Here is a 25260-nt window from a genome sequence, read left to right as displayed (position 1 = left end):
GGGAGGCTGAAGACTTGAAGGAGTATGGGTTTGATTTCCTCTTCGGTGACCCTGATAATTCCCCTGGGGATTCAGTGACTTTGCCTTTTGAAAATTCACACCCAGTACCTCACTCTCACACCCCACACTACTTCCTTCACCCTAGACACAAGCCTTAAGTCGTTTAGGGTTGGTGGGTCTTTAGCTAGACCTACTCTTTTGTTGTCCAAGGCCTCAGGGTCTAGTTTTTCTATTTGTTCAGAGAAAAAAAAAAGTTGGTATATGATAACGTACCAGGGTGTTCTGATTCCTGAAGGTTATGTGTTCGCCTTATTGTTTAATCACAGTTTTTGTGATGTTCATTTGTTATTCATGTTATTCTCTGTGAGAAGAGAAAAAAAAGGGGATAGACTGTCTATGCATAGTAACCTGTAGGATGTGATGTATTTGGTGTACATGTCATTTTCTTGTTAATCTGATGCTTGTCTACAGTGTGACAGAGGAAATGGACATTTTCATTTTGTGGCCCGAGGACGTCCCATGTTTTAAGGGGGGGGGTATGTAATGATCGCCTTTCTCTGTAATGTCTCTTTAAGAGCTCTTGGTTTCTATTATGACGCTACGCTAACGTGAGTACGTAACCTGGACAGTTCGAGGCCAGACCAGAGTTTCTGTCGTTACCTTTTTTGCGGCTATTCATCAGTTTGGACTCTTAATACATTTATTTCATGTTTTTCTTCAACCAAACTGTGCTTGTGCGACATGTGAAGAATGTCTGAGCTTCCCTGCAAACATTAAATGTGCAGTATGACGGTGAAGAGCTGTTTCCAGTCTTATTTCTAACTTTTCTGACCCATGGAGGCCTCCCTGGCCGCTACACTCCGCACAATCAGATGATGTTACAGAAGCTTTGATCATAAAACATCTATGTTTAAAGGAACAGGGCTCAACTACGGTTGGAGAATCAGCTTGAAATATAAAATGGGCAACTACTGCACTAAGCTTAGGAGTTTGGGATGCCAAGAAATGAGCATTAACTCCATGAAAATCAGAAAGCCTGCTAACTCCTCAAGTCCTAATCAAGTGAAGAAACCCAGGAGAGCTGAAGTCAATTTCTGCCCCCATTACCCAGCTGGAGAAGACAAAGAAAGTCTTGAGAAGGAGCGAGTGAAACTGCTGTCTGAGGTCAAGAGAAGGAACAACCATCAGGTGATAAAAGAGAAAATGGAGAAAACCTTTGCTCATCAGCAGTATGAGGTGGTTCAAGACATGCCCTTCATCGCAGAATTTAAAAGTAGATGGCCAGCTCTTTTTATGGAACATGAGGCAAGTGAATTTACAGGTCATTTGTAAATTGTCTTTGCTTCATGTACTGAATAGACCTATGCGATATAGCTTAAAACTGACATCACAATTTTAGAACAAACTGCAATATTTGATATTCATCCAATTTGCTTTTCCTCCTAAACCCTTGAAAATATTAATTTCATATTATCGACATCATTATTTACTGAATCATCAGGCAAAAATCATTTGCTCTAAAGTAAGAAATTACATATTTGGTCTGTTAGGAAATGGCAGGTGTGTATTCAAGTAATGGATAAACTAAAATAAAATGAAACTATTAATAGTCCAATTACCTACAATAGTCTTAGTGTGCATGTAAATGTTATATAGGTCTCATGTCAAGTAAACTGTGGTAGGTAATTGTTGACGGGTCAAATTCTACAGCTTCCATTTTGTAACAAGATAGGTCTGTGTGTGGGTTTTCTTTTCAAATCCTTGTTCATTTGTCACTAATCAGGAGAGCATATGAGACCAAATGTCCTTACCGAAGCTTCAGAGGCAAAATATTTACACAGTTGTACATGTATACCTGGAAGCTGCCCAGACTGTGGTTTTACATACATACATACATACATATTTATTGATTGATTGATTGATTGATTGATTGATTGATTGATTGATTAATTTTTTGCACATTATAGATTACTTCTTCATCCCTAGAGCCCCTGCCTGAGGGGACAGGACCATCTAATGCAGAGGTGTCAAACTCAGATCCTCGAGGGCCGGTATCCTGCATGTTTTAGATGTTTCCCTCTTCCATCACTCCTGGAAGCCATTACATTGTTGTCAGGCTTCTGCAGAGCATGATGATGAGCTGATCATTAATTGAACCAGGTGTGGCTGGAAGAGGGAAATATCTAAAACATGTAGGATACCGACCCTCGAGGACCAGAGTTTGACACCTGTGATCTACAACCCTAACCCAAATCTAGAGTTTTAGAGATCCTTGAAGTATCATCACAACAGTAATATTTTGGCCAGTTGGTCAAAAATATTTTGACATTTGATTTTGTACTTATTTCCTAGATCTGACTAAACTTCAAAGCTAGATTATGCATAAAGTACCTTAACCCGTTTCATTGTTAGCTGTGTGTTAACCTTCTTTTGTACTTTGTGTTTTTGTCTTCTTGAAACACATACCTAGGTAAGTGCAGAGTTCACGTGGATTACCACCATCCCGCTGATCCCAAAGTTTATGTCACAGCTGGACCAGTACTCTGACAAGTTGGCCGGAGTGCTCTGTAAGAAAGGAGGAGCAGCAGGGCGCAAAATCAAAAACATTATGGCTGTCATTGACCAGGTTGGTGTGTAATTACTTGCATACTAATAGATACCTCAGTTGCTGTGGATACTTTGCATAATGAATCTGTAGTTAACTGCACCTTTAGTTAACTGTGATTTTATGAATGTGTGAGTGACCTCCGCATGAAGACTGCATGAAGATCAACTGATGTGTCAGGGATCACTTTCTGGAACTCTTTCATCTTCTAAATGTCACAAACTTTTTTATACAGTGTATTTCCTGTTGTGTTTTGCAGGACGACTCCATTGAAACAAGGAGAGCTTGCAGCCTCCAAGCACTAGCTTTGTATCTTAATGATGACCCTGAAGAGCTAGTGAAGGAATACGGAGTAAGTGTTATCAGTTGTTTTAAAGTGATATTTTCATTCAACATTGAATAGTGCTAAATATGCTCCCATCAGTGTGTCAAATTTTGTAATTGACTCACCAAGATTCAATGCCTCTGAAGGAGAGGTGTTGAGTTTTACCCCCACATTCACTTTCATTGTGCCTACAAATATCGCAGAATATATGATTTGAACACATTTGACAAACTTATCAAATACCAGTTGTTTGTTAGATTATTTTTCTCCCTTGAGAGGGTCTTTACATTTTCTCACAAAAAGGTGTTATTTTTTAAAATGTATTTTTATTAGCTTACCGGCCAACAGGCCATAAGCTATTGTCGTTATGCGGCATCCGGCGGCGGCATCTATCGTCGTTGTCTGTCATCGTCTGTTACAAAAATTTCAATCATCTTCTTCTCCGAAACTACAATTCAGATTGACTTCAAGCTTGGTATTCACCTTCTTTATGATGATGTCAACAAAAGTTAGTGAAATTATTTGGATCCGGATCTGATTCTGGATTTGGTGCGACTTCAAAAAATTTCCCCATTATAAGAGATAGGAAGTGGATTGAATCAGTAAGTATCAATGATATCAAGTTGGAATTTGAATTTTTTACAGATCTGATTGGAATATGACCAAAACATGGACTATTTCTGTAATATAATAAATACACATAACTGGGTGATAATAAATGGCATCTGGATACATTTCCCAAAGCTTTTAATTTGGCCGATAAGATACAGGGCCATTGGTCCTATTTTTATTCAACTGACTTCACTTACTAGTGTAGTCAGTTATTGAGGTGCATATTAAAATGGTGCAAGTTTCATGTGATTTATGTGCTTTTAGTGGGAGGGTATTTATTAAATTATCTTGTCCCTTTTTGTCTGTTTTTAGAGTGAGGACCCTGATGGAACCCAGAGAGATTTGGATCAGATGCTCATCCGCATCTATGGGATTAAAAATCCAGGTGCAGGTGTTGATCAGCTTCCAGAAGATGTTGGCATCATAGTTGAAGGTGTGCAGGTGCTTCATGGACTCAAAGATGTCACCACTGCTTGTGCCTTACTGTTTGGGATCATCTACGACCTGAACCTGAGCTATCCAACTAACCTAAGGTACACTTTTGAATTCATTCAAAAGATCCTGATGAAACTTGATACACACAGGCTTTCGACCAAAATCCAAGTACTCAGAAACAAACTGCTGGAATGAATACATGAAGCTATTACAGTATTGTGATCTGGAGACTATTCAGTGTGCTGAAATGGTGTTGTTATCCTGTTTACTGGAGCTGTAGTTTTGACTGTCCGTTAACATTTTTTTGTAATTTCTTACTGTTATTGTTGTACCTGAAAGGTAGGTATATGTTTCAAATTGAACTCTAAAGCAGTGGTATCAAACTACTGACCTGGGACTAAATGCTGCTTGTTGACATTTTTGTAGAGTCCTCTGTTAAGATTTTGTGAATTTGGCCCACAGACATAGGATCGTTTAAGTTTTCTTCTTGTCATGATTTTTCTCATTATGTCAGATTGTGAGTACAGCCGTTTCAGTTGTTATAAGCTGCCTCTCATTGTAGCCACTGTCAGCCTTACTGGGTAAATGATTATGGCAACCTCATGATGCTAAAGCTTGTGACCTTTGCCCAAGAGGCATAGCCCTTGTCATGCCTGGAGCTAAGAGTTTAAAAAAATGTTTGAATTTATTGGCAAAATGTGAACTAAAAGTAAAAAAAAAATTCTTGTGGCACTTAACTTTTTAATGTTATGTTAAAATGTAGTTAAGGGTACTCTTTAAATCTCAGTGGTACTACAGTACTAGCATTTAGATTTTTCTCTTTAGTTTGAAGAACTAAGTAATTCCATGGGAAGCTAATGAAGATACAAAAACAAATTATTAAATATGTCATGTTTATGTGAAACATTTTTCTGCTTTCCAGTGTTTTGTATAACAGGCTGTTTTGCATGATTAATAAAAGTGCTATTTTGAGAAAAGTTGTGATTTTCCCCCTGTGTTAACATTTTTTTGTCTATATTTAACATCATTTTAAGTGGACAAACTAAATTCAATTAAGACTAACTTAACCACGTCAAGTTACTCTTTCTCAAAAACCCTGTATTGCTTTAATGTATATCCAGCTTGTTTGCTGAACTTAACCATATCACATAAATTTAATGTAGGCTTCATACATAAAAAGAAAGTAACCCAATTAAGTTTAAGTCACTTAAGTCACTGTTGTACAATATACTTCAATCTATTGAGTAAATTCTATGAAAACTGGTTTATTAACATATACTTAACAAAGTTATGTGGAACCACTTGAAACAGCTTTTTTAAGTAAATCCAACATATCTTTTTTTTTGAGTGTAGAAATTTCAGGCAACCCCACGTGGGGTCCCAACCCCAAGGTTGAAAAACACTGATTTATGGTGAAACTATAGCAAGAAATAGACTCAACAACTACAACTAACTGCACTTTTGTTAGTAAAGTTGGAATACAATATCTGTACCTTTTCTAATGAAATGATTGTGTTACACAGCACTTCTGTTCCAGGAATATTTCGCCTTTCTTCCGGAACAATGTCTGTGTAAATAAAATGGTGGGATTATTTTGTTCCACCATTATCGTGGCTTTGTAACGTCTCTGGAGGTAGTAACAGAGCTGTGATAAAGGTGGAATCATGATTCTGGAACGCTGTGTAAAAGGAACACCTCTCGTTCCGCAACCAAGCTGGGACGTTTTGATGATGTATTGCCTGCGCGACCCCCGCACCACAGGGATTTAAATATGAGTGCGGGCCATGTACAGTAAACAAACACACCAACGCTACCAGAAAGTCTAACTGGGGAGATGCCGAGATCTGCAAGCTGTTGTCACTTCAGGCGCTGAACTCTATCCATGCTAACATTTGTGGAACAGGGAAACACTCTGGAGAGAGACTCTGGAGAGGTTAGCAACACCGCTATGCCTGGGGTATTTCCGACGTGAAAGTGATACGTCACACTATACACTGTGTTGTGTCACCGCCCCTTTGATTCTGGAACGCAGGTCTGCTGTGTAAAAGTCCAGCCTGTCTCACCTCTGTTACTCCTTTGGCTTGGCTGTGGAAATCGATCAGTGGTGGACAGAGCCGTCGGGATGACATAGGCAAGGTAGGCAGCTGCCTAGGGCCCCCTCACTGAAGAGGGCCTCCAATGGCCGCATGGTCATTTATCTGTACAACTAATTAAAAACCATCCATTGTAAACAAACCACCACAGTGAGGCAGCGCTAACCCTCTCCTGTACTGTTTTGGGACTGGGGCCCCCCAGACTAGAGGGATTCCCCCTATGCAATGACAAACACTATGAGGGTCATATAGAAATGTCTGCCCTCGCGCACCCCCCATCACACCCCCCACTTGCTGTCAGTGGAGGAAGAAACGGTCTGTCCACACTGAGCACGGCGGCGCGAGCGTTTAAAAACAATATTAATGATGAAGTGCTCCTACCCTTCAGGGTTTGCAAAAAGACAAAAAACGAAAGAAGAAGAGGAAAAACGCCAACGACACAGCTGTAAATATTAAGTAAACCATTGTTTTCTCCAAATAGGCCACAACTGTGTGATATGTTTGAAAGTGTGCGAACAAAAGCCCTCACATCAGTGACCAAACACACAGATAGATGTTAGCATGAGAGGGAGAGAATTCAGTTCAAGAACTAATCATATACACACAACACAACTGTGTTCTGTTGAAGAATTTAAGGAGAGAAGAAACACAACTTCTCGATCACCTTTTTCTACTGTTGGACAGCGTTCCAAAACTTCTTTGGAGTTAAATAATTTGGATGTGGAGGACCGAAGTACGACAGCATTAACAGTATTTAGTCCTGAAAAGCCAAAGCTAAGCCTACTGAAGTGTTTTCACTTACTCTGGACGGTTGTCTGCCTCCTGCTGCGGTCACCCACACAACTTTATTCCAAACTAAATCGTCTGGTCCTATGAATCCCATCCAGTTTGGACAAATAATCCATCCACTTCAATGGGCATTTTCGGTTAGCTAGCAATTTCCGTTGGTGATCTGTCCATCCCATTAGGAGAAAAATGTCCCTTTTCCATTGCGTTTGTCCGTCTCATCCATACGTATGTTCCTTGTGTGTCAGCTGGTTTAGACACAGAAGAGGACTAGAGTAGGACTGCAGCAAAAGTTTGTATTTTTAGTCCAACATTTGTTCAGTCCCTCACATCAGCTCTGTGCCCTCACTGCGTTTTTTCTTCATGTTCAAGGCAAGGACAAGTAAACAATACATGAGGCGTTCAGGAACAATTAGAATAATTAGGAAATTACAACACTTTTCAAAATCGTCAAATATTCAGAATATTCAAATACAACATCAAAAAAATGAATGGCGGTGTCTGTGAACCATGTCTGTGAACCATGTAATTACAATCCTACATTTTAAACTCTTTAATTATCTATATTTCCCACACTTGCCCACAACACATCACAACACTTTGCACCATGTGCTCAGGTAGTTTTGCCGATGAGGTCTGACATTTTAGTGCATTATAGGAAGTTAAGTTCTTCTCCTGCAAAGTTACTATCAAATCCTCTGCACTTTAATCATATACTTCTAGAATAAGGACAAAGGTAAGCCTACTCACCAAATGCCTTTTTTTTTTCTTTTTTAGGCACTTTGCTTAAATTTCTGTCAGTGACAATTGTTGATAGTGACCATTTGTGTCATTCCCATCAACAATGCCTAATTGAAGACACTGTGTCCTTTAATACACTCTGGTGGATACTCTGTGTTGCGTAATACAGAGTAATTCATGACTCATTAAATGCACCAGAAAACAGGAAATTGCATCTGGATTTTATTTTTCTTCTTCGGTGATTCGACCACCACATCTTCACGTATTAGGGGCCTCACTTTACTTTCTTGCCTAGGGCCCCCAGATATCTTGAAACGGCCCTGGTGGTGGAAAAAAGGTGGGATCACCATTTCGCCTTTTTTCCGGGATCTCTGTGTAAAAGTGGCTTATGTGTTTTATTCTTAATAGATAAAGTGTAACTGGGACTCAGTATGTAATCAATGTACCTGATCAAAGGTGATTACTGATGTACATAAATAGGAATTAGAAGAGGAATGTGTCTGAAAACAATATTACTCCAAACTTATGGTCAACAGTGTAAGATTCAACATTGTAAATTATGGTGCTGTGCAAAAGGCCACCACATGACACAATGGGGGTTGTAATGAACATGCATTTTTGTTTGTGAGTCTCTTTATTAAGACATAACATGATAATGAAGGGAATATGTGCACAACATGTAAACACTAAATAAATGAAAACTAAATGGCTTATACAGGTAATAATCAGTATTTGACGTGACCTCCATTTTTGAATTTAGTACATCTTAAATTCTCAAGTCAACTGTCTGAAAGTTTTCTTAAATAATTTGGTAATATATCAAACTAAGCATCATGCTCAACACCTATGGGGTTTTTCTTGACACTGTCTTATACTTTTTGCTGTCCAGATGATTCCATATAACTTCTATAATATACAAATTTGTTTTCTAAATTGATTTATTTTTAATGCTGTTTAGTTGTATTTCTTCCAGTTGACATACTGATGCAGATGCTGAGTAATCCTTATGTGTAGTCATTAGAACTTTTGCTAAAAGAACAAAACTAATGGTAGCCTAAGACTTTTGCACAGTACTGTAAGTTTCCAATCCTCAGCCTCTCAATAACCCTCTGCTTTCAACAAACAAAAATGCTGAGAATTGTTTATATCAATAAAATAAAGAATACTTCAGCTCCTACGTAACTATATAACTATCTCAGTAATCATTACACATTGACCATATAAGGTAATGGTCTTCCTGGTCTCCATTACAAAGAGTAATGAGGTAATCATGCCCTAATGTCATAATGTTTCATCCTAGTCCATTTTTATCATGTACACAGATGTATAAAACCCAAAACTTAATGTTTGAATCATGGTCATTAAAAAAGTCTGAACGCTCTAACCCATAAAGACCCAAACAGCCACTGGTGACCAAAAGCATCGACTGATCTAAAATGTTTAACAACTTCTGTTCCATTAATCTTGTCAAGACATGTAAATAATTAATGTAACACATATCAATTAAGAAAAGTTAAATATTCAGAAAAAAAATATTTTGGACCTTCCACAAAAGTAGCACTGGGTCTTTATTGGTTAATGATCACTTTACAGAGGCTCCACAGGAAAGTTGTCTGTGTCTGTTCACTGTCTAATTCTCTGTTTGTACTGGAAAAAATAAATCAGTAGGAAAAATGCATAATTTAACAACACTGAAGCTGAGTAGAGGTGACGTACAAGCACAAATATGACACCAATGATCAGACAGATGTTTGCATGTTCTAGTAAGTTTAGTCTTAGTCTTAGTTTAGTCTTAACCCATAAAGACCCAGTGCTACTTTTATGGCAGTTCCTAAGTTAATTTTTCTCTCTATTTAACCTTTCTTAAATGATTTCTCACCATTTATCATAATAATATCCTTTCTATTTAGCATTTTGTTAGTGAACATCAGGTATTTTGTAATATGAAATTTACTGATCGTGTACTTTAATCATCACGCTGAGATTACATTTGAGGGTATTATACCAAAAACATAGACAACTGAAGAAAAACAGACTTTTTTCGTAAACTCAACGTAAACCAAGTATTGCCATCCAGTGTCATTGATCCAACTCTATTGGTTTTACTGGTGAATCAAATGGGTCATGTCTGATGACCATGAAAAGATGAACATTAGATTTTTAGATCAGCAGATGGTTTTGGTCAGCAGTGGATATTTGGGTCTTTATGGGTTATTTCCCCTTTAATATCATCTAAATATTAAACAGGATTGGTGCAGTCTGCAAGTTGCTACCTGAGAAACGACAGCATAAAATTGACTTTTGTTACTGAGCTAACCATGAACATCGCGCTGACCTGTTGAGTCAAGTGACTGTCCATTCTCTTCCGTAGTTGTCTGCAGCTCTGAAGGGTGCTCATAGTGACGTGTCAAGGCCAGTGCTCATTTTGAAACAGGATCAGCGAATGAATGACACTGAAATGCAACGCAACAGACACACAGTTTGAGAATTCACAGGGCACGTGACTACCTCTGATGTAAGACATTGATTTAGGCCTGCAGCTCATCTGACCAAATGCTTTTGTGCCTCTGGGTCGGGGATACGTTTCCCCTGCCATGGCACAAAGTGGATAAACAGCCCCTGGCACTCTTTTCTCGTACGTCTGTTAGTCGCAGTACAGGATTGCTTTGATTACCAAAGAACAGAAAAAACATTCATCAATAATGTAAAGTGCAATTAATGACTTCCCCACTTCAGTCAGATCTCCCATCCCGAACCCCTGCTCTGCTGCAGTCTGTGCACCCAACTACCATGCTACTATACAGGAACCAGACAAATATGGAAATGGGAAGTCATTACTAAAACATAGCACATTTAACCTTTGGTGAAATAATTATTTGTACTCTTGCCTGGTGCTTTGTTGTTGGTGTCATATCCTTTCCTATGAGCCCTCTGTCTTCAACACCTGACATCAGTAGTAGTTCTCCCTCCTGTTTAATAGCTATGATCTCAAACTTAGCTTTACTAAAATATTAATACATTATGCATTCTGCCGGTGTGCACAAACACCAACAGAAATGTAACTGCTTGTATAATTGCTAGAAAAATGATAGGTTTGTTAGGGTTGTTATAAACTTCTGTTTATGCAAGACAAATTGAGTTAAGAGATAGACTTTTTTGGATACATGAATCTTTTTAACAGGTGGTGGCGGTAAGTGTGGTAAGTGTTATATGCTCTGGTTACAGTACCAGAACAAATACACATCGTCAGTCGTGTGGTGCAATATTGGAGTTAAAGCAAAAAAAAAAAAAATCATGACACAGTCAGTGTTTGTATAATTTACATGACAGACATTTAGTCTCACAACCTGTCACAGCAGTTTAAGTGGGAATTTAGCACCCCTGAAAACAATTTCAAGTGACCCTCTGTATCACGTGCGTCATTATGAAGATGTGTCTGTCTAAACAACCAGTCCAAGTATCAACATGACAATTCAGTCAGCAGTGTGGAGACTGCACTGGGATCTCAGCTAAAATGAGCCGTGTCATCTGTATTTCAAAAACACATCCACATCTTAAGCTGTGCTCTTAAAACTATAAACCACTTTAATTTGTTGAATTCATTGGTTGTAAATGAGGCTGTTATTCCATTAACCATTCAAAACATTTCAGCAGAACATAAACTAATGTTTATTTTATTTCACATTTTATGCTTGAAAGGATATTGGGCAGTCAATTACAAAGACACAGCTGTGTGGACTATTTATGACATATATCACCATTTTCTTTTGTGCCATGCAGATGCAGCTGCTATCTGTTTAATGACTTCCTAAAAAGATTAGTGTCTGGACAGGGACTATGTCAACTGGTCAATGGAGTGACAAGGCACTTGAAAAAAAGATATGGGCAAAAACTTCTGCACTGAGCAAATAAGTCCAGATTTTAACCAACAGTGGATTAAGATTTAATAAGTGATTCTTTTTTCTGTATTTGCATCAAAGCATCAAAGTCCAGAAATGAGCTGAGTCTATGAGTTTATCGTTTTGACGTGATCAAGACTTTTTTTTTTTTTTCCCCCTCGCTGTTTTGTGATGTTGTTTGGGGTTGTGGTGAGAGGACAACAGCCCTCAGCATCACTCTGAGCATCAATGAGTAGACTACGTAGCACAGCGTAATGTAAGACCTTATTCTCCACCTACGCTTCAGTTGCTGATTGGCATTACGCAGGTATCCAGCTATTATTTATTGCCCCAAAGTGTGGACGCCTCATTTATCCTGACCGGATTTCACTGGCAGTTCAGGCGGCACTCAGCATCAGGACGCACACTGCTGGCTCTTGCCAAATCACCTGTCAGACATTTGAAAAAACACAGGTAATGATTTTTAAGATTCTTTAAGAAAAATCCTTACAGGTTTTGTGTTATTTTAACCAAATGTTTGCTTTTTTTTTTTTAAAGAGGAAGTTCTGATTTTTGCGACGGTTTTATGGAGAGGGTTCACAAAAGATCTGCGTAAAAACACCAGGGATTCTGTTTTTTTTTTTTTTGTTTTGTTTTGTTTTGTTTTTTAATGTGTGGTTTTCCTGTATAAAAAAAAAATGAACAGTTTTTCTCAATCAGATTAAAATGATCTTGACGCCTAACATTTCCTCTGTTATTTTATTCTCCTTTACGCACAAAATGGACAGAGGATTGTGCGTAAAAGCGCCCGTCGGTGCCTTATGAAGATCTTTAATCTCTAATGAAATACGCGTACACTCTATCGTACAGGTGGTGTTAAGAAAATGAGGAGAAGTGTGTTGCTGGTGACTCTATTCCTGGTGGTGAAACTTCGATCCAGCCAGTCCAGATGTGAGGATCCGGGATCGCGCAGATCAAGTTCGGATGTAGGTTCTTTGCTGCGTAAAGACTAAATTCATTTTATACCAGTCTATAAAATGAAACTAATGCATTTTCTTTTCGTCCTTGCAGCAGAATTTAGGCTTGGATAACCTCAAACGGAATATCCTGAAGAGGTATAGCGATTTGGATTATGACAGCTTTGTGGGTCTGATGGGCAGAAGAAGCGCCGGTGAGTCTTTTTTCCACTGATAGACACACCCCACAGAGTATATTTAGATAAGATAATAAGAATTAAAGCTTTACGTGTTAAAATAAAAACATGGATACAATTAAGAACAAACGGCAAATGACTTTTTTTTTTTGGTTCTTTCTGATTTTATATCATTTGATTTTTTTTATTTTTTTTTTATTTTTTAATTAATAGATGAAAATGAAGTACAACCACCGCAAAAAAGTAAGATCAAGATTTAATATAATGCATAATATGTTCACTTTCTTCCTATTCTTTGATCATTAAATACATTTTCTCGTCCTCTATCTCTACTTTAGGGGAAATGCACGACATTTTTGTTGGGCTTATGGGAAGGAGAAACTCAGAGCCTGGTGAGTGAATCATTTCACCAGACTGGAGTATCACTATAGCCTTGTTTTTTTGCATTGATATTCATATTTTCTCACTTTTTCATAATTTTGCCAATATATCTTCATGGGACTATCATGTTGAATCTACTCTCACAGATAATGGTTCTTGGAGAAGAGAGTATCCAGAGAGGAGAGGGATTTTTCTCAACAAATGCAGGCTGAGGTAAATGTTTCTTTTCATTTCTTTGGCGAATAATACATCAGAAAATGTTCACAATCCTCAAAATAAGTACTCAACCTAGCAGATAAACCTGTAAAGAAAAAAAAAAAAAACATGTGTTGTGTTCAAGGTTATTAGTCTGAACTGCACTGCTGACTCAAGTAGACGTGTGCTTTATATTATCTGTGAATGCCTCCCACAAGTTATCTTCACTTCTCTGAAAAGATATGTTAGTTGGCCTCCTTTGAGTAGTTTGAGCTCATTTCATACATATAAATGCACTCGTAGAGGAGTAATACTGGCTGTGAACATGTATAATGTGTGTGTTTTGTTGCAGGTTTCTTCAGGGTCTGTAGACAGTGTGGAGCAACTCTCCCATTTAACAGCAATGACTGAAGATCCCAGAAAACACAATGAACTAAATGACCAATGGAAACTGCTAAATAAATGTGATTAACATTGTAAAGCTACCAGCTGGCTAATGACAGTGAATATAAACAGTACAGATTGTATTTATTCTAACTGATGGCAAAGCTTAATTAGAAGTTACAGCTGATAAAATTCTGTTTCTTTATCATGTTCAAATCACAAAATAAACATATTTTTTGTATACATAATTTATTCATTCAGAATGTGTATGCTTTTTCCTGAGCCCTTAAAACTTCACTTCTAGTGCAGGCAGTACTGTTCAGTCTCACCTGTTGCAGTGTGCATTGTTGAGTTACATAAAATCACTTGACAAGAGGATTCATTGAGTTCTGTATTATACTGCGTTGATCAGAAGTGTCAATGTTATCAAACAGCAACTTTTCAAGTACGTACTTCTACATAAGAGTATCTCAATATCGCTCAAAAGGTAAAACAAAAATGACATTTTTCACAGTTGGTGTTTTTGTAAGAGTGTGTGTTTCAAGGCCTATTGTGCATGTAAGTGTGAAGGAGAGGTTTATAATGGAAAAGGTAAAAAAAAAAAAAGAATTTTCACATTCCAGTTATTTTTTAGTCACCAAAAAAGTAATATTTATGCCATAAAAGAATCGATGAGCACCAGATTACAAATACACATATTAGAAAAGTAAAGTGGCTCTAAAGAAAAGCAGCCAAATGGACAGGTCATGCAAATTTGCATTTCAAAACTAAATGATCAAAACATCTGTTGAATTACTGGATCAGGTGACGAACTTGTGCGACTCCTTCTGCATCACTCAAACACACCTCTATGACTGCACACCATCAAAATCAAACACTGATTATGTTAAACCTAAAAGAGCTAGAAATCAAGTCGGCAGTGCCATTAAGAGCTGGCACTGAATCATATGCAAATTCATACCACTCATACTCAGAGAAATGACTTTGATTGGATTAAGGAAACGCTGCCAGAATAAATAATAATTATTTTTTTAAAATCATAGCTATGTAAATACTGTGCTGGGCTGCATGTGGCCTTGACATGTCAGGCTTTAGTCTGCAGCCCTGTTACCACTCAGCACGGCATCTGCACCTTCTGGTACGATGCATCTGCCACCTGGCTGTCTTCATCTGGAATGACACATAGAACTGCATTCTGCATAAACCTACATCACCGAGATGATGCTTTCCCTCTCCTTACCTGGTTATTTTTTTGTAAACATTGTACAAAATCATTGCCATTTCTTCATTTACTTTTTTTCCTAATTGCTTCTGTGCACAATATATTCTTTTCCTAGATTCCTCCTAAACATATCCACTTAATCGATAAAAAAATGCTTAATTTTACATGTCTTAAACATCTCTGGAAATTAAAATAAAATCCTGTTACACAGTTGTGGTCAATTGTTTACATGTTCATTTAGCCCAGCTACTCTATTCTATGATGTGGAATTTCAGAATAACAAGAGAGACAATTTTTCTGATTCAGTCTTTATTTTATGTTCACATTGTTAGAGGATCAAAAGTTAACAGACACTAAGTTGACTAAGTTGTGTCTTTAAACAGCTTGGAGGCTTCTTTAAATAGCTGTCAAGATTTTAGACTGGATAACTGACACAAAAATTGTCAGTTGGGGAATTCTGTGGCTGTAATTTTTGGGCCTCCATTAAGACCAAGTGTCTTTTTGTGCAGCATCATGGTATGATTTAAAAAAAAAAAAAAAAAAGAAAGAAAAAAAGAAATTAGCCAAAACCTCAGAAAGATTTTAGATTTCCTTTGTCTGCTTTCTCCGTGGGAGTATAAGACAAAAATCCCAATAAAAAAAAAAAAAAAAAGGATCAGCGCTGCGGTTTTTGTATGACTGCTGTTGTGTTCTCCATGTGACGTAGATTTGGATCATTCGTTAGCGTCCCCTCTTTTTCTGGCCTTGTCTTTGCTTTGGTTTGGTTTCCGGTGAAGGAGAAGGCTGCAGTCATGTGACTCCTTCCCTCCGTCACCTCCTGAAGTGCCTTGAGTCCTGCCGTCACAGCTGTGTGTGAGAGTGGGCTGAGGCTGAAACCCTTGCGTAGCGGAGGTCGGTACCGTGGCCTGTAACCGTAAGCTCTGAGGTGGTAGGTGTAATACTCCAGTGTGTACATCAGCTCTGCTTCCACATAATGAAAAGATACTGCCAGGTCAGAGCAGCACTGGGGACCCTGAGGAAAACAGCAACAATTAGCATGGAAAACACACACACACACACACGCATATGGATACAAGTTAGAGCAAGCTGAACATATTACAGTTACACTATAATCCACTCAACAGACTATGTGTTGTATTTTGGCTTCAATAACTATCCAGAAAACCACTTCATAATGAATTATTATTGTTATTATTATTAGTAGTAGTAGTATTAGTATTGTTATATCCTCCTGAGACCCAGTAAGGAAACATTTTTGCCATTTTACATTAAATAATTGCCTTAATAGGAAACAGCATGATGCAACAGTTTTTTCAGATATATATATTTTTTTAATTATATAATGTCCCTTTCTGTGGACTTTTTCTTTTTTTTATATATATATATAAAGCTGTGAAACTCTTGTCCACTACAAAGGACAAAAATGCATTGCTGGGTCTCAGAAGGATATATTATTATATTATATTATTATTATTACTCACAACACATGAACCTTGTTTTCCTTAATCTTATCTGTATATATCCTTGTTTGTTGTACATATTTCTCCTCTGTAGTATAAAGTTAGCTTTTGTATAATTCAGTAGTTTTAGTAGTAGTTTAGTAGTATATGTACTTTTAGTATTTTATCTCGTAGCTTTTTGCCCATGCCTACGTTTATCAGTATTTTGTGTGATATTTTTAGAGTGTTTTTGCTGGTAAAATGATTTTCATAGTTCCTGTGATAGTGACAATAAAGTTCTATTCTATTCCTATTCTATTCTATTCTATTCTATTCTATTCTATTCTATTCTAATGCCACAAGTGACCATTTGTAACCAACCCATGAAAAAAATCTATTATAGAACAAATATTGCTTAACAGCTTAAGTTGGTCATTAATCATTGCAAAGTAGTTTTCTTTTAGTTCAAGAAAATTAAAAGAAAGCTCAAAAAAACAAAACAAAAAAAAACATTATATTAACCTTCACTTGCTACCTACAGCCTCAATTACCTCAAAAATAACCCAAGTCGATGCAGGTAATATTTAAAAAATCTCCTCTGTATAAAGATGATCCACTTTATGCTTCACAAATGTGCTTCTTCCATTAGCAGCGTTTTTATCAACATGCTGTCATACGATGACACCTCGTAACCAACAAACTTCAAACAAAAAAGCAAGCATAATTAATCCGACATATAGGCTAGATTTGTTTCTTGTTTACCTCTCAAAGGAGGACAAAGCAGCTACATCCACTGTCACTGCCAGACACTATCAATAATGGACCCGCCTCATTTTAATTGCAAAATACTATAAATTAGTTGCATCATCAACAACAAATTGACCAATTTTCTCTTTGTTGACGGGGCATTGTCTCTGCTGCAATCATCTACTTTGACATGTATTCATTTCTATTTTAATACACTATTTTTTCATGGGTCAGGTACAGAATTCAAATGGGCCAGAATATTCATTTATTTTGGCATTATCCCTGTGATGAAGTATTTACACAGATCAATAGCTCCATGTAAGTAGAATTAATTAAACAATGTATTTCACAGTTTATGACATTTGCTCACTTTGTTCCTATTTAAGCCAAACAAGTACATAATACTCTTACTTTGTGTACACATCCACACCAATGATATTAAAGGATTATGTCCTCCTGACCTGACTCGTCCTCTGTACTAAAGCTAAGACACGCATAGACACAAAACAGTGCAGACTTTTCTCAGACTTTTTTCTGTAGACATCTTGTTTCTTTCCGGTGTCATCTTTTTTTCCTTTGTTACTTTGAGCAGAGGTGTGATGACAGATTCATTAGATTTCTATTAACAAGCCATTTGTATATGTTTATATATAAGGCAATACTTGGCCTCTTGCCTGTCTACGTTTGTACAGTAATTGAGAAGAGGAATTCTGATACTTTTTCTCTCTGTTTAAATGGTCACAGACTGCTTTCTGTTCTATTCGCCCATACAGAAATGGGTCAAAGGGCTTTTGTTTACTCTGCACCCTCTGCATGGAATCAGCTACAGAAAGACTGGAAACTGAGTTAATTTCTTTGAGTGCTTTTAAGTCCAAACTGAGAGTTCTGGAAGCTGACTCCATAACTGGCACTTCCTTTTCTACTTGTAAATGTTATTTTTACCAAGTATTTATTGTCGAATGTGTCTGTTATGTGTGTTTTACCTGTGTAATCTTGTAACTGTGTGTTGTATTTGTTGCTGCCTATCTTGGCCAGGACTCCCTTGTAAAAGAGGTTCTTAATCTCAATGGGATATTTCCTGGTTAAATAAAGGTTAAATAAAATAAAATAAAACAAGTGGTGCCAGGCACAACAAACCCCGCCCTTCGCATGTATTGTAGCATCGATCCAGCTGATGTCATCATGTCTATGCATGTGGTGATGTCAGCATATCAGTTGCCTCTATATATGTGCCAAGTTTGAGGTAATTTGAAACAAAACTGATGTTTTTATAGACATTTCAAATTTTGCCCATTATAAGTAAATGAGGAAAAAAAAAATTAAGAAATTCATTAAAAAATTTAACTTTGACCTACTTTTCCCAAAATATAACCACATCTATTCTGGGTCACTGGAAATCTATACACCCAATTTGGTATGAATTCAACCAATAGTTTTGCTCCAACAGACATGTAAAATTTCACCCATTATAAGTAAATGGGGAAAAAAAGGATTTTAAAAATTCATAAAAATTTTTAACTTTGATCAGATCTATTCTGGGTCACAGACAATCTATAAACCCAATATGGTATGAATTCAACCAATAGTTTTTCTGCTAGAATGTTAACAAACAAACAAACAAACCAAACCAAAAACAATAGCCCTTGCCTCCCTTCTGGGGGGCGGGGTAATGAAATAGATTTCTACTAGTAAATCAAAGCATAATTTCACAGCAACAAAATAGGAGACTACCGCACTCATGAAACAGATATTTATAGACTTGCCTCAACAATCGGGTAGTAACAATAACTCCAGTACCAGAAGCTCTTGGAGAACTTGCCGGTTAAATGGTGTTCCGGCACAAATGGGTGAAATGTTTCTCGCTGCAAAGTGTCTCTAGAGTCCCCAGCCAGGACCCCCATCTTCTCTAAACACTGCCCCAGAGCCAGGTCCTCTACTGGGGTGGTGTGTGTGCAAACTTTGGTCCGAAATCCTTCCACAAATCTTCTGAGGGCTTCTTTACTGAGCACATATCCAGCCCCTCCGCTCATGTAACCTTGTTTGGTGTAAGGCTTGAAGCGTTTGCCATAGTAGATGGGCTCCTCAGGGGTGTGGTTGGACAGGATCCAGCGCAGGTTGTCAACTATTACATAAGTGTCATCATCTGCCTTCAGGAACCAGTCTGCGTCCTTGCTGTGGTGCTCATAGACATAATGAAAGGCTCGGATGGTCTTCCAGTACAGCTGGTCACGGCCCTCTTTAGTGCCCAGGCCCACAGTGGGAAAGTCTGGATCCTCCACAGAGCTCATAAACACCACCATGTTGCAGTGTTGAGTCCACGTGGCCCTGACGTGTTGGGCTCTGCTCTGCAGGTTATACGGCCCTGTCATCACCCAGCACAGCACCCGCACCTTCTGGTACAATGCATCTGCCACCAGGCTGTCTTCACCTGCAACAACACAGTGAGGATTCACTGACAAGCTGCATTTCACTCTTTTTACCTGGTTAATCTAAAACCTTTCATACAACCGTAGAATTTGTTATTTTTCTTTTTACCATCATCTCAACTCCTACTCACTTCAGTTTATGTATCCTCTGGAAATTAAAAGAAAATTCAATGTTTTATATTATATTACAGTTGAGGTCAGAAGTTTAAATCCACCCTGAATACATGCATTAAAGCTCAGGTTTCTACAACTCAATATAACTTCTATTAGTCTATTAGTCCAGATACTTGATTCAAAGCTCATGCAACTTGATGAGCCTTCTCACATGAACCCATTTTGTCTGTTTTTTCACTGTTGCAAAGAATTAATTAAAAGTAAGTAGAGCAAAGGTACAGTAATAAGAAACAAGTATGTGGCACTCTGATACAAGAACAAAACTAATTTATTATTTATTATTAGAATTTTTTTAACAGTCTTTTTTTACTGTCCTTGAAGAACACCTCATTCTTTTATGTACATCCACATTTTGTGTTTTTGACCAAGTAAAGCATCTGCAACTATTTATTATTTAAGGTAATCTGAGGATTAAGGTCAATGCTTAAAGACGTGTCATTACTCTTAGTTACCTGTAGAAGATTGGAAAAGGGCACACACAACTGCTGAGGGTTTATCTTACACCTGAGGACCTCAGTAAATTTAACATTCATTCATGGTATTTGGAAACATTTAAGAATTAAGGAATTTGGCAGGAAGTTAGAATAGCAGTGCAGGAAATTCTGTCGATTAATAGTAACATGAAACCTAAATTGTTTGTCTTTGGTATTTATCCAGAGAGACAAGCTATAATATGTAGAGCACAGACACGTGTCTCTAACAAGAGTAAAGTAATTTCCTCAACGTGCAAAGATACAGGTCGACCAAAAATCAACATGTCCCTAAATAAAATGTTTTTGTTTCTGTTCTTACATTTGAAAAAATTCCATGTACACTTAAGGACAAACAAGACAAATTTAAAAGCATTTGGGGCCCATTTATAAATTACCTAAGGGACCAAAATATATCACATAAACTGGATGAGTCTGAGAAGGAGATTGTTTTCTTTTATTGCTGTACTAAAATCAGATTCCTTATATATAACCTTTGTAGATGAACAGATGAATCCTAAAGTACAAGCCTGTATCTTCTGACATTTCAATGGTGTATAAGCAGCAAAAAAATTATGTCTGAATAACCATAGGTAAACTAAAAAGATGAAGAAAAAAGATGGTTAATCCGTTTACAGCTAATAAAAGGATGACAGACAGACAGACAGACAGACAGACAGACAGACAGACAGACAGACAGACAGATAGATAGATAGATAGATAGATAGATAGATAGATAGATAGATAGATAGATAGATAGATAGATAGATAGATAGATAGATACTTTATTAATCCCAAGGGAAATTCAAGAATTCAGTGACTTTGCATACAGCACAAGAAGACAAAAAACAGACAGACCAAAACAGGTGGGTTAGTAACCAGGTTGACATTAAAGGTGCAGGAGACTTTTGAGACCAATTTTTCATCAGATCTGTAAAACCTCAGTCATAGCCTCAGTATCATGAATCTGTTAGTCTTTCTGTGATTACTCACCTGAATCTCTTGCATTACAGTGAACAATTTTGAAGTGCCATCAGGTGAGTAATCACAGAAAGACTTACAGATTCATGATACTTAGGCTATGACTGAGGTTTTACAGATTTGATGAAAAATTTGTAAACAAAAGTCTCCTGCACCTTTGGAGTGAAAATGAACCATCTCTTTTGTCTGTCTCTGTATATATTGAAGATTTTTATACTGAAAATGTTACTCCTAAGTGTATTTACACCTGACAACCTCATCTGTAGGTAAAACAGTGAAAGTTCCTGTGAGTCTAATTGTCCTGATTGAAATGCAACACGCACATGCAGTTTACTGAAACCAATTTAGAAAATAGTGCAGCTACAATAGGAAGGGAATATATTAATGGAATTTTAGTGAGAGATGACAGGGTGGTTGGGATACATTTTATGGAATATTACCCACTAACAGGTTGATTTGACAGTGGGAAGACAAATATTTGCGCTTCAGTGAGACAGTGCATGATTACATAAAAACTCCTGCTCTGCTGCTGTAATGAACTCAACATAGACAGGGCTTTAGATTACCTTAATTTGGGCACATCAGATGCTGGAATCGGCGGAGGGGGTGGGTGCGGGATTAGATTTTTCAACAGTAATTCCTGTTTTCTCAGACTATTTCAGATATATTCAAGAGTATGAAGGCATGGATTCCACAAGTCTAATTTCCAGAAGTATTGATCAGCATATGGCCAGCTGATTTTAATTCCAAAATCACAGGACTGCATGCAGGCAGATAATTCATATGTCATATGTTTCACTGCGTTTGTTATGTGAGCGGCCTGAACTTATAGGTCGCCCACGAAGCATGGTTGTTGAGAGAAAACCTTTGGCGTACAACGTACGAGTCAATCTCCAAGCTCTCATCACCTCTCATTGGCCGAAACGGGTGATTTAGACCAATCAAACGGCGCAAATATGTCATACCTGCTGCCAGACAATAGTCTGGTCTTGTCTGTCTTTTATGTTTTGTGTGTCACTTCCTGTTTTATTTTGTTAAGTTTTCCCTCATGTGTCTTGTCTGTCGTCTTTACTTCCTGTTCCCCGCTCATCCTGACCTCTGTCCTGATTACCTGTCTCCGCCCTAATTTGCTTCACCTGTGTCTAGTTGTCTTCCCTCCCTTTTGTGTATTTAAACCCTGTCTTTTCCCCTTGTCAGTCGCCAGTTTGTAACTCCAGTAGTTCAGACCAGCGTTTTGACCTCGTTTGTTCGCCTGTTTTTTGACCTGTTTTGGATTCCTCGGTTTTTCGTCTTCTGCCTGATCCCTGTCGGTTTTTGTCTGCCTCATCTGATCTGGTTTTGACCTTCTCGCCCTGACTACCGGTACGTGAGTTTGCCTAGTCCTTATGTCCTGTTGCTCGATTGTTAGCCTGCCTGTGTATGACCTGTTTCCGTCCCTGACCTCCCTTTGCTTTTCCCCAGTCGGGGAAAAGACTCCTAACACCGCTCGGGGAGACGGGCTGCTGCCCTCGATCCGGAGGACGAATCAGAGGAGGAAATCCCCAACCATTATCCTCAAGATTCTGTCACTCATTATATTTTTTCACCTGTGTGTGAACAATAAACCTTTTGGAACTAACTTTTGTTGTCGGAGTTCTGCATTTGGATTCTGTGTTTGTGCTAACGTTATCACAAAATATGACTTCTGCGGGAAGCATGAATACTTGTGCTTTCCTGTTCGGTACATATGTGTTGTTGTTGTTGTCAATGTTTTCTCTGTCGTTATGAACAAGCCTTGTATATTATAACCGATGTGTTTTACGGGAGGAAAAAAGCAGGGGCGAGTGAGTCAATACTTTCGTTTACACTCTGCTCTGGCCTTTTTTTTATTTTTAATTTGGGGACATTTAATTTGGGCACACCGTTAGTCGGCCCAGCCAAGGTGTAATCTAAAGGCCTGATAGAGTTGACATGTAATTCTATAATGTATCCACTGTAAAAGAGTTTCACACAAAACTGAATGAAGTACCTGCATGATGAGGGTGAAGCAGGTTGATGAGAGCAGCTCCATCTTTCCTCCAGTTGGTCGGTTTGTCCACATTCGTGTCTGAGGCTCTTTCCTGAGCCTCTGACAGTATAGAAAAGCTCCTCTCAAACCACACCTGGCGCAGGAAAAAGTAGATGCTGCAGGCCCCCACCAAGAAGCCCAGGGAGAAGGCCCATCTGGATATGGGCCCCTTCATGGTGACACGGTCCCCAGTACTGAGATGCTCCAGTTACAATATGCCTACTGTTAAACACAACATGGATGATATTATAGACAATAAAACATGATATTCATGCCTCATTTTAGAATACTGTTCTATATTTCTTAATAAAAATATCTATTGAAGCTGACAATACATAAATGCAATTATTCAAAATACAATTTTGCTGGGACTTCAATACCTTCAATATGTATTTTACAAACTGTCATGTCAGGCAATACAAGGCATACTAGTTGCAAACAGTGTCACATTCTCTTTCATGAAGTGCATCTTAAAGAAATATGCAATGCTGTACACAAATATATTGAAGTAACTTGTCAAACAGTATCGCCCCCTGAAATCCTCCCTGCACTTTTCTGCATAAATGTAACAGGAAAATACCCTAAACATCATTTACACAGAATAACCTTAACATAGACCTGTCTCCAGGCTGCACATTAGTTTAGTGAAATAATGGCTGTAACAGTGAGTTCATTTTTCTAAAACAGAGACTCAACATGTCCCTAAGTAAAATGTTTTTGTGATGATTTGTGCCACAAATAACTGTCTACAGGATTTGTTTGTGTGTGTGTGTGTGTGTGTGTGTGTGTGTGTGTGTGTGTGCCATTACTAAAACATGTCTCCTCCTTTTGATAATCTAACAAACAACAGAGAATAGAGAGAGAATAGAGAATACAATAGAGTGCAGGATTTTTCATGTCATATGCTTGAGATTGTAGGAGAAGCTCACTTTAGAGATTTTCACCCTTGACTAGGTGTCACTATGTTCCTGCCAAAATCCAGTTTCCACTTGGCTTTGTGTGTCCTCAGCCCCCATGGATGAGGTTAAAGACCTCAGATCTGAGACAGACGTTAACGATTAACACGACGAGAGCTGTTGTCTGCAAAAAACACTTTCTTTGTCGCGATTCCCATTCATAATACTCACGAAAAAAAAAAGGGGAGCGACAATGAATCCACTGAGGGGAACTGAACACCAGAGACACATGACAGCGGGTACTGTGACAGCCAAACAAGGCCATGTGTAATTCAACCTCATGTCTGGAAAAATCTGTTGAATTGCGATAAACATCTGCCACACTGTATGCACATTTCAAGTCGTAAAAAAATATTGCATGTTACCAGATCGGTCCTGAAATGTGTGTTATTTACCTTAGCTGGGGGGGTCAGTCATTTGTGAACACGCTATGCTTGCAACTCCTTAAGCGAAAATCATCCCAGTTAGAAAAACACAACGCGGTTACACACCTGTCAGTCATATCGTCACATGTTGGTCACATTCTGTCGATGCATTTTAAGGATCGTCTGATTTTTTTTTGCGTCGCTAAATAAGATGATTAGTGAGAGGAAATCTACTGCACGGATTTACATTCTTCAGCATCACGGACTAAGCTCTGAAAAGGCGCCCTCTGATTGGCTGTCCGCCCGTGACGTAATGCGGAAGCCGATTTTTACGTCTCCGAAGTTGAATTAATGTCAACAGTTTAGAGGAAAAAAATGCATTTATGATGGAATTAATTAAAAAATAATGATGATCAGCTCAGTGAAGATACTCAATGATAATAAAAAGCAAACAATGTTGAAAGGTTTGAGTTTTATCAGGACGATACAGAAACACAGTCTTACAGAATTGTAGTTTAAAGAGTTATTCATTATTTTGTAAAATTTACCATTGGATTTTACTGGCACTACTTTGTCGTGAAATTTGTACCTGAATAAGACAAAAAATAAATAAATAAATTAAAGAAGAAGAAGAAGCTCTGTTCTGTAGACTTTGACCAATAGGTGTCACTCCTTTAAAGCATAAAAGTCATTCCCATCCTTCCCACACATTCTTATTAAGAAAGAACCATGCTTTCTATTACATCCATATATATACTGTATTTATGTGTGAAGAGGGAGGTCTGTGCAGTTTCTTCACCAAAAGTCAAAATAAAGACAAACCAAGTAACAACCCACAAAACTTT

The 25260-nt window shown here is 37.9% G+C and overlaps 3 protein-coding genes across 10 annotated transcripts; 2 read left to right on the top strand and 1 right to left on the bottom strand.

The window, feature by feature from the left end:
* Positions 1-948: 948 nt before the first annotated feature.
* Positions 949-4255, top strand: LOC115422931 (uncharacterized). The gene is made up of 4 exons (XM_030139564.1): positions 949-1305; positions 2471-2626; positions 2865-2957; positions 3855-4255. The coding sequence occupies exons 1-4, from the start codon at positions 961-963 to the stop codon at positions 4170-4172; spliced, it is 912 nt and encodes a 303-aa protein (XP_029995424.1). The 5' UTR covers positions 949-960; the 3' UTR covers positions 4173-4255.
* Positions 4256-11709: 7454 nt separating this feature from the next.
* tac3a (tachykinin precursor 3a) lies at positions 11710-13966 on the top strand. 4 transcript variants are annotated; one of them, XM_030139400.1, is made up of 7 exons: positions 11710-11949; positions 12346-12461; positions 12550-12646; positions 12842-12871; positions 12967-13020; positions 13156-13222; positions 13557-13966. In XM_030139400.1, the coding sequence occupies exons 2-7, from the start codon at positions 12360-12362 to the stop codon at positions 13573-13575; spliced, it is 369 nt and encodes a 122-aa protein (XP_029995260.1). In that variant the 5' UTR covers positions 11710-11949; positions 12346-12359; the 3' UTR covers positions 13576-13966. The 4 variants fall into 4 exon arrangements, with proteins under 4 accessions (XP_029995260.1, XP_029995259.1, XP_029995258.1 ...); XM_030139399.1 differs by having other exon boundaries at positions 11717-11943; positions 12341-12461; positions 12547-12646; XM_030139398.1 differs by having other exon boundaries at positions 11717-11947; positions 12342-12461; positions 12547-12646.
* Positions 13967-14835: 869 nt separating this feature from the next.
* On the bottom strand, positions 14836-24687 carry c1galt1la (core 1 synthase, glycoprotein-N-acetylgalactosamine 3-beta-galactosyltransferase 1, like a). 5 transcript variants are annotated; one of them, XM_030139392.1, is made up of 4 exons: positions 24446-24687; positions 23056-23316; positions 18760-19424; positions 14836-15822 (listed from the first exon to the last, which is right to left on the bottom strand). In XM_030139392.1, exons 2-4 carry the CDS (start codon positions 23267-23269, stop codon positions 15466-15468), a joined length of 1236 nt encoding a protein of 411 aa, XP_029995252.1. In that variant the 5' UTR covers positions 23270-23316; positions 24446-24687; the 3' UTR covers positions 14836-15465. The 5 variants fall into 5 exon arrangements, with proteins under 5 accessions (XP_029995252.1, XP_029995253.1, XP_029995256.1 ...); XM_030139393.1 differs by having other exon boundaries at positions 23056-23313; XM_030139396.1 differs by having other exon boundaries at positions 23056-23305.
* Positions 24688-25260: the final 573 nt, after the last annotated feature.

Source organism: Sphaeramia orbicularis, chromosome 7 (assembly GCF_902148855.1).
Source record: "Sphaeramia orbicularis chromosome 7, fSphaOr1.1, whole genome shotgun sequence".
Taxonomy (NCBI): Eukaryota; Metazoa; Chordata; class Actinopteri; order Kurtiformes; family Apogonidae; genus Sphaeramia; species Sphaeramia orbicularis.
The sequence above is the reverse complement of the archived record's forward strand: the minus strand, read 5'-3'. Positions and strand labels throughout refer to the sequence as shown.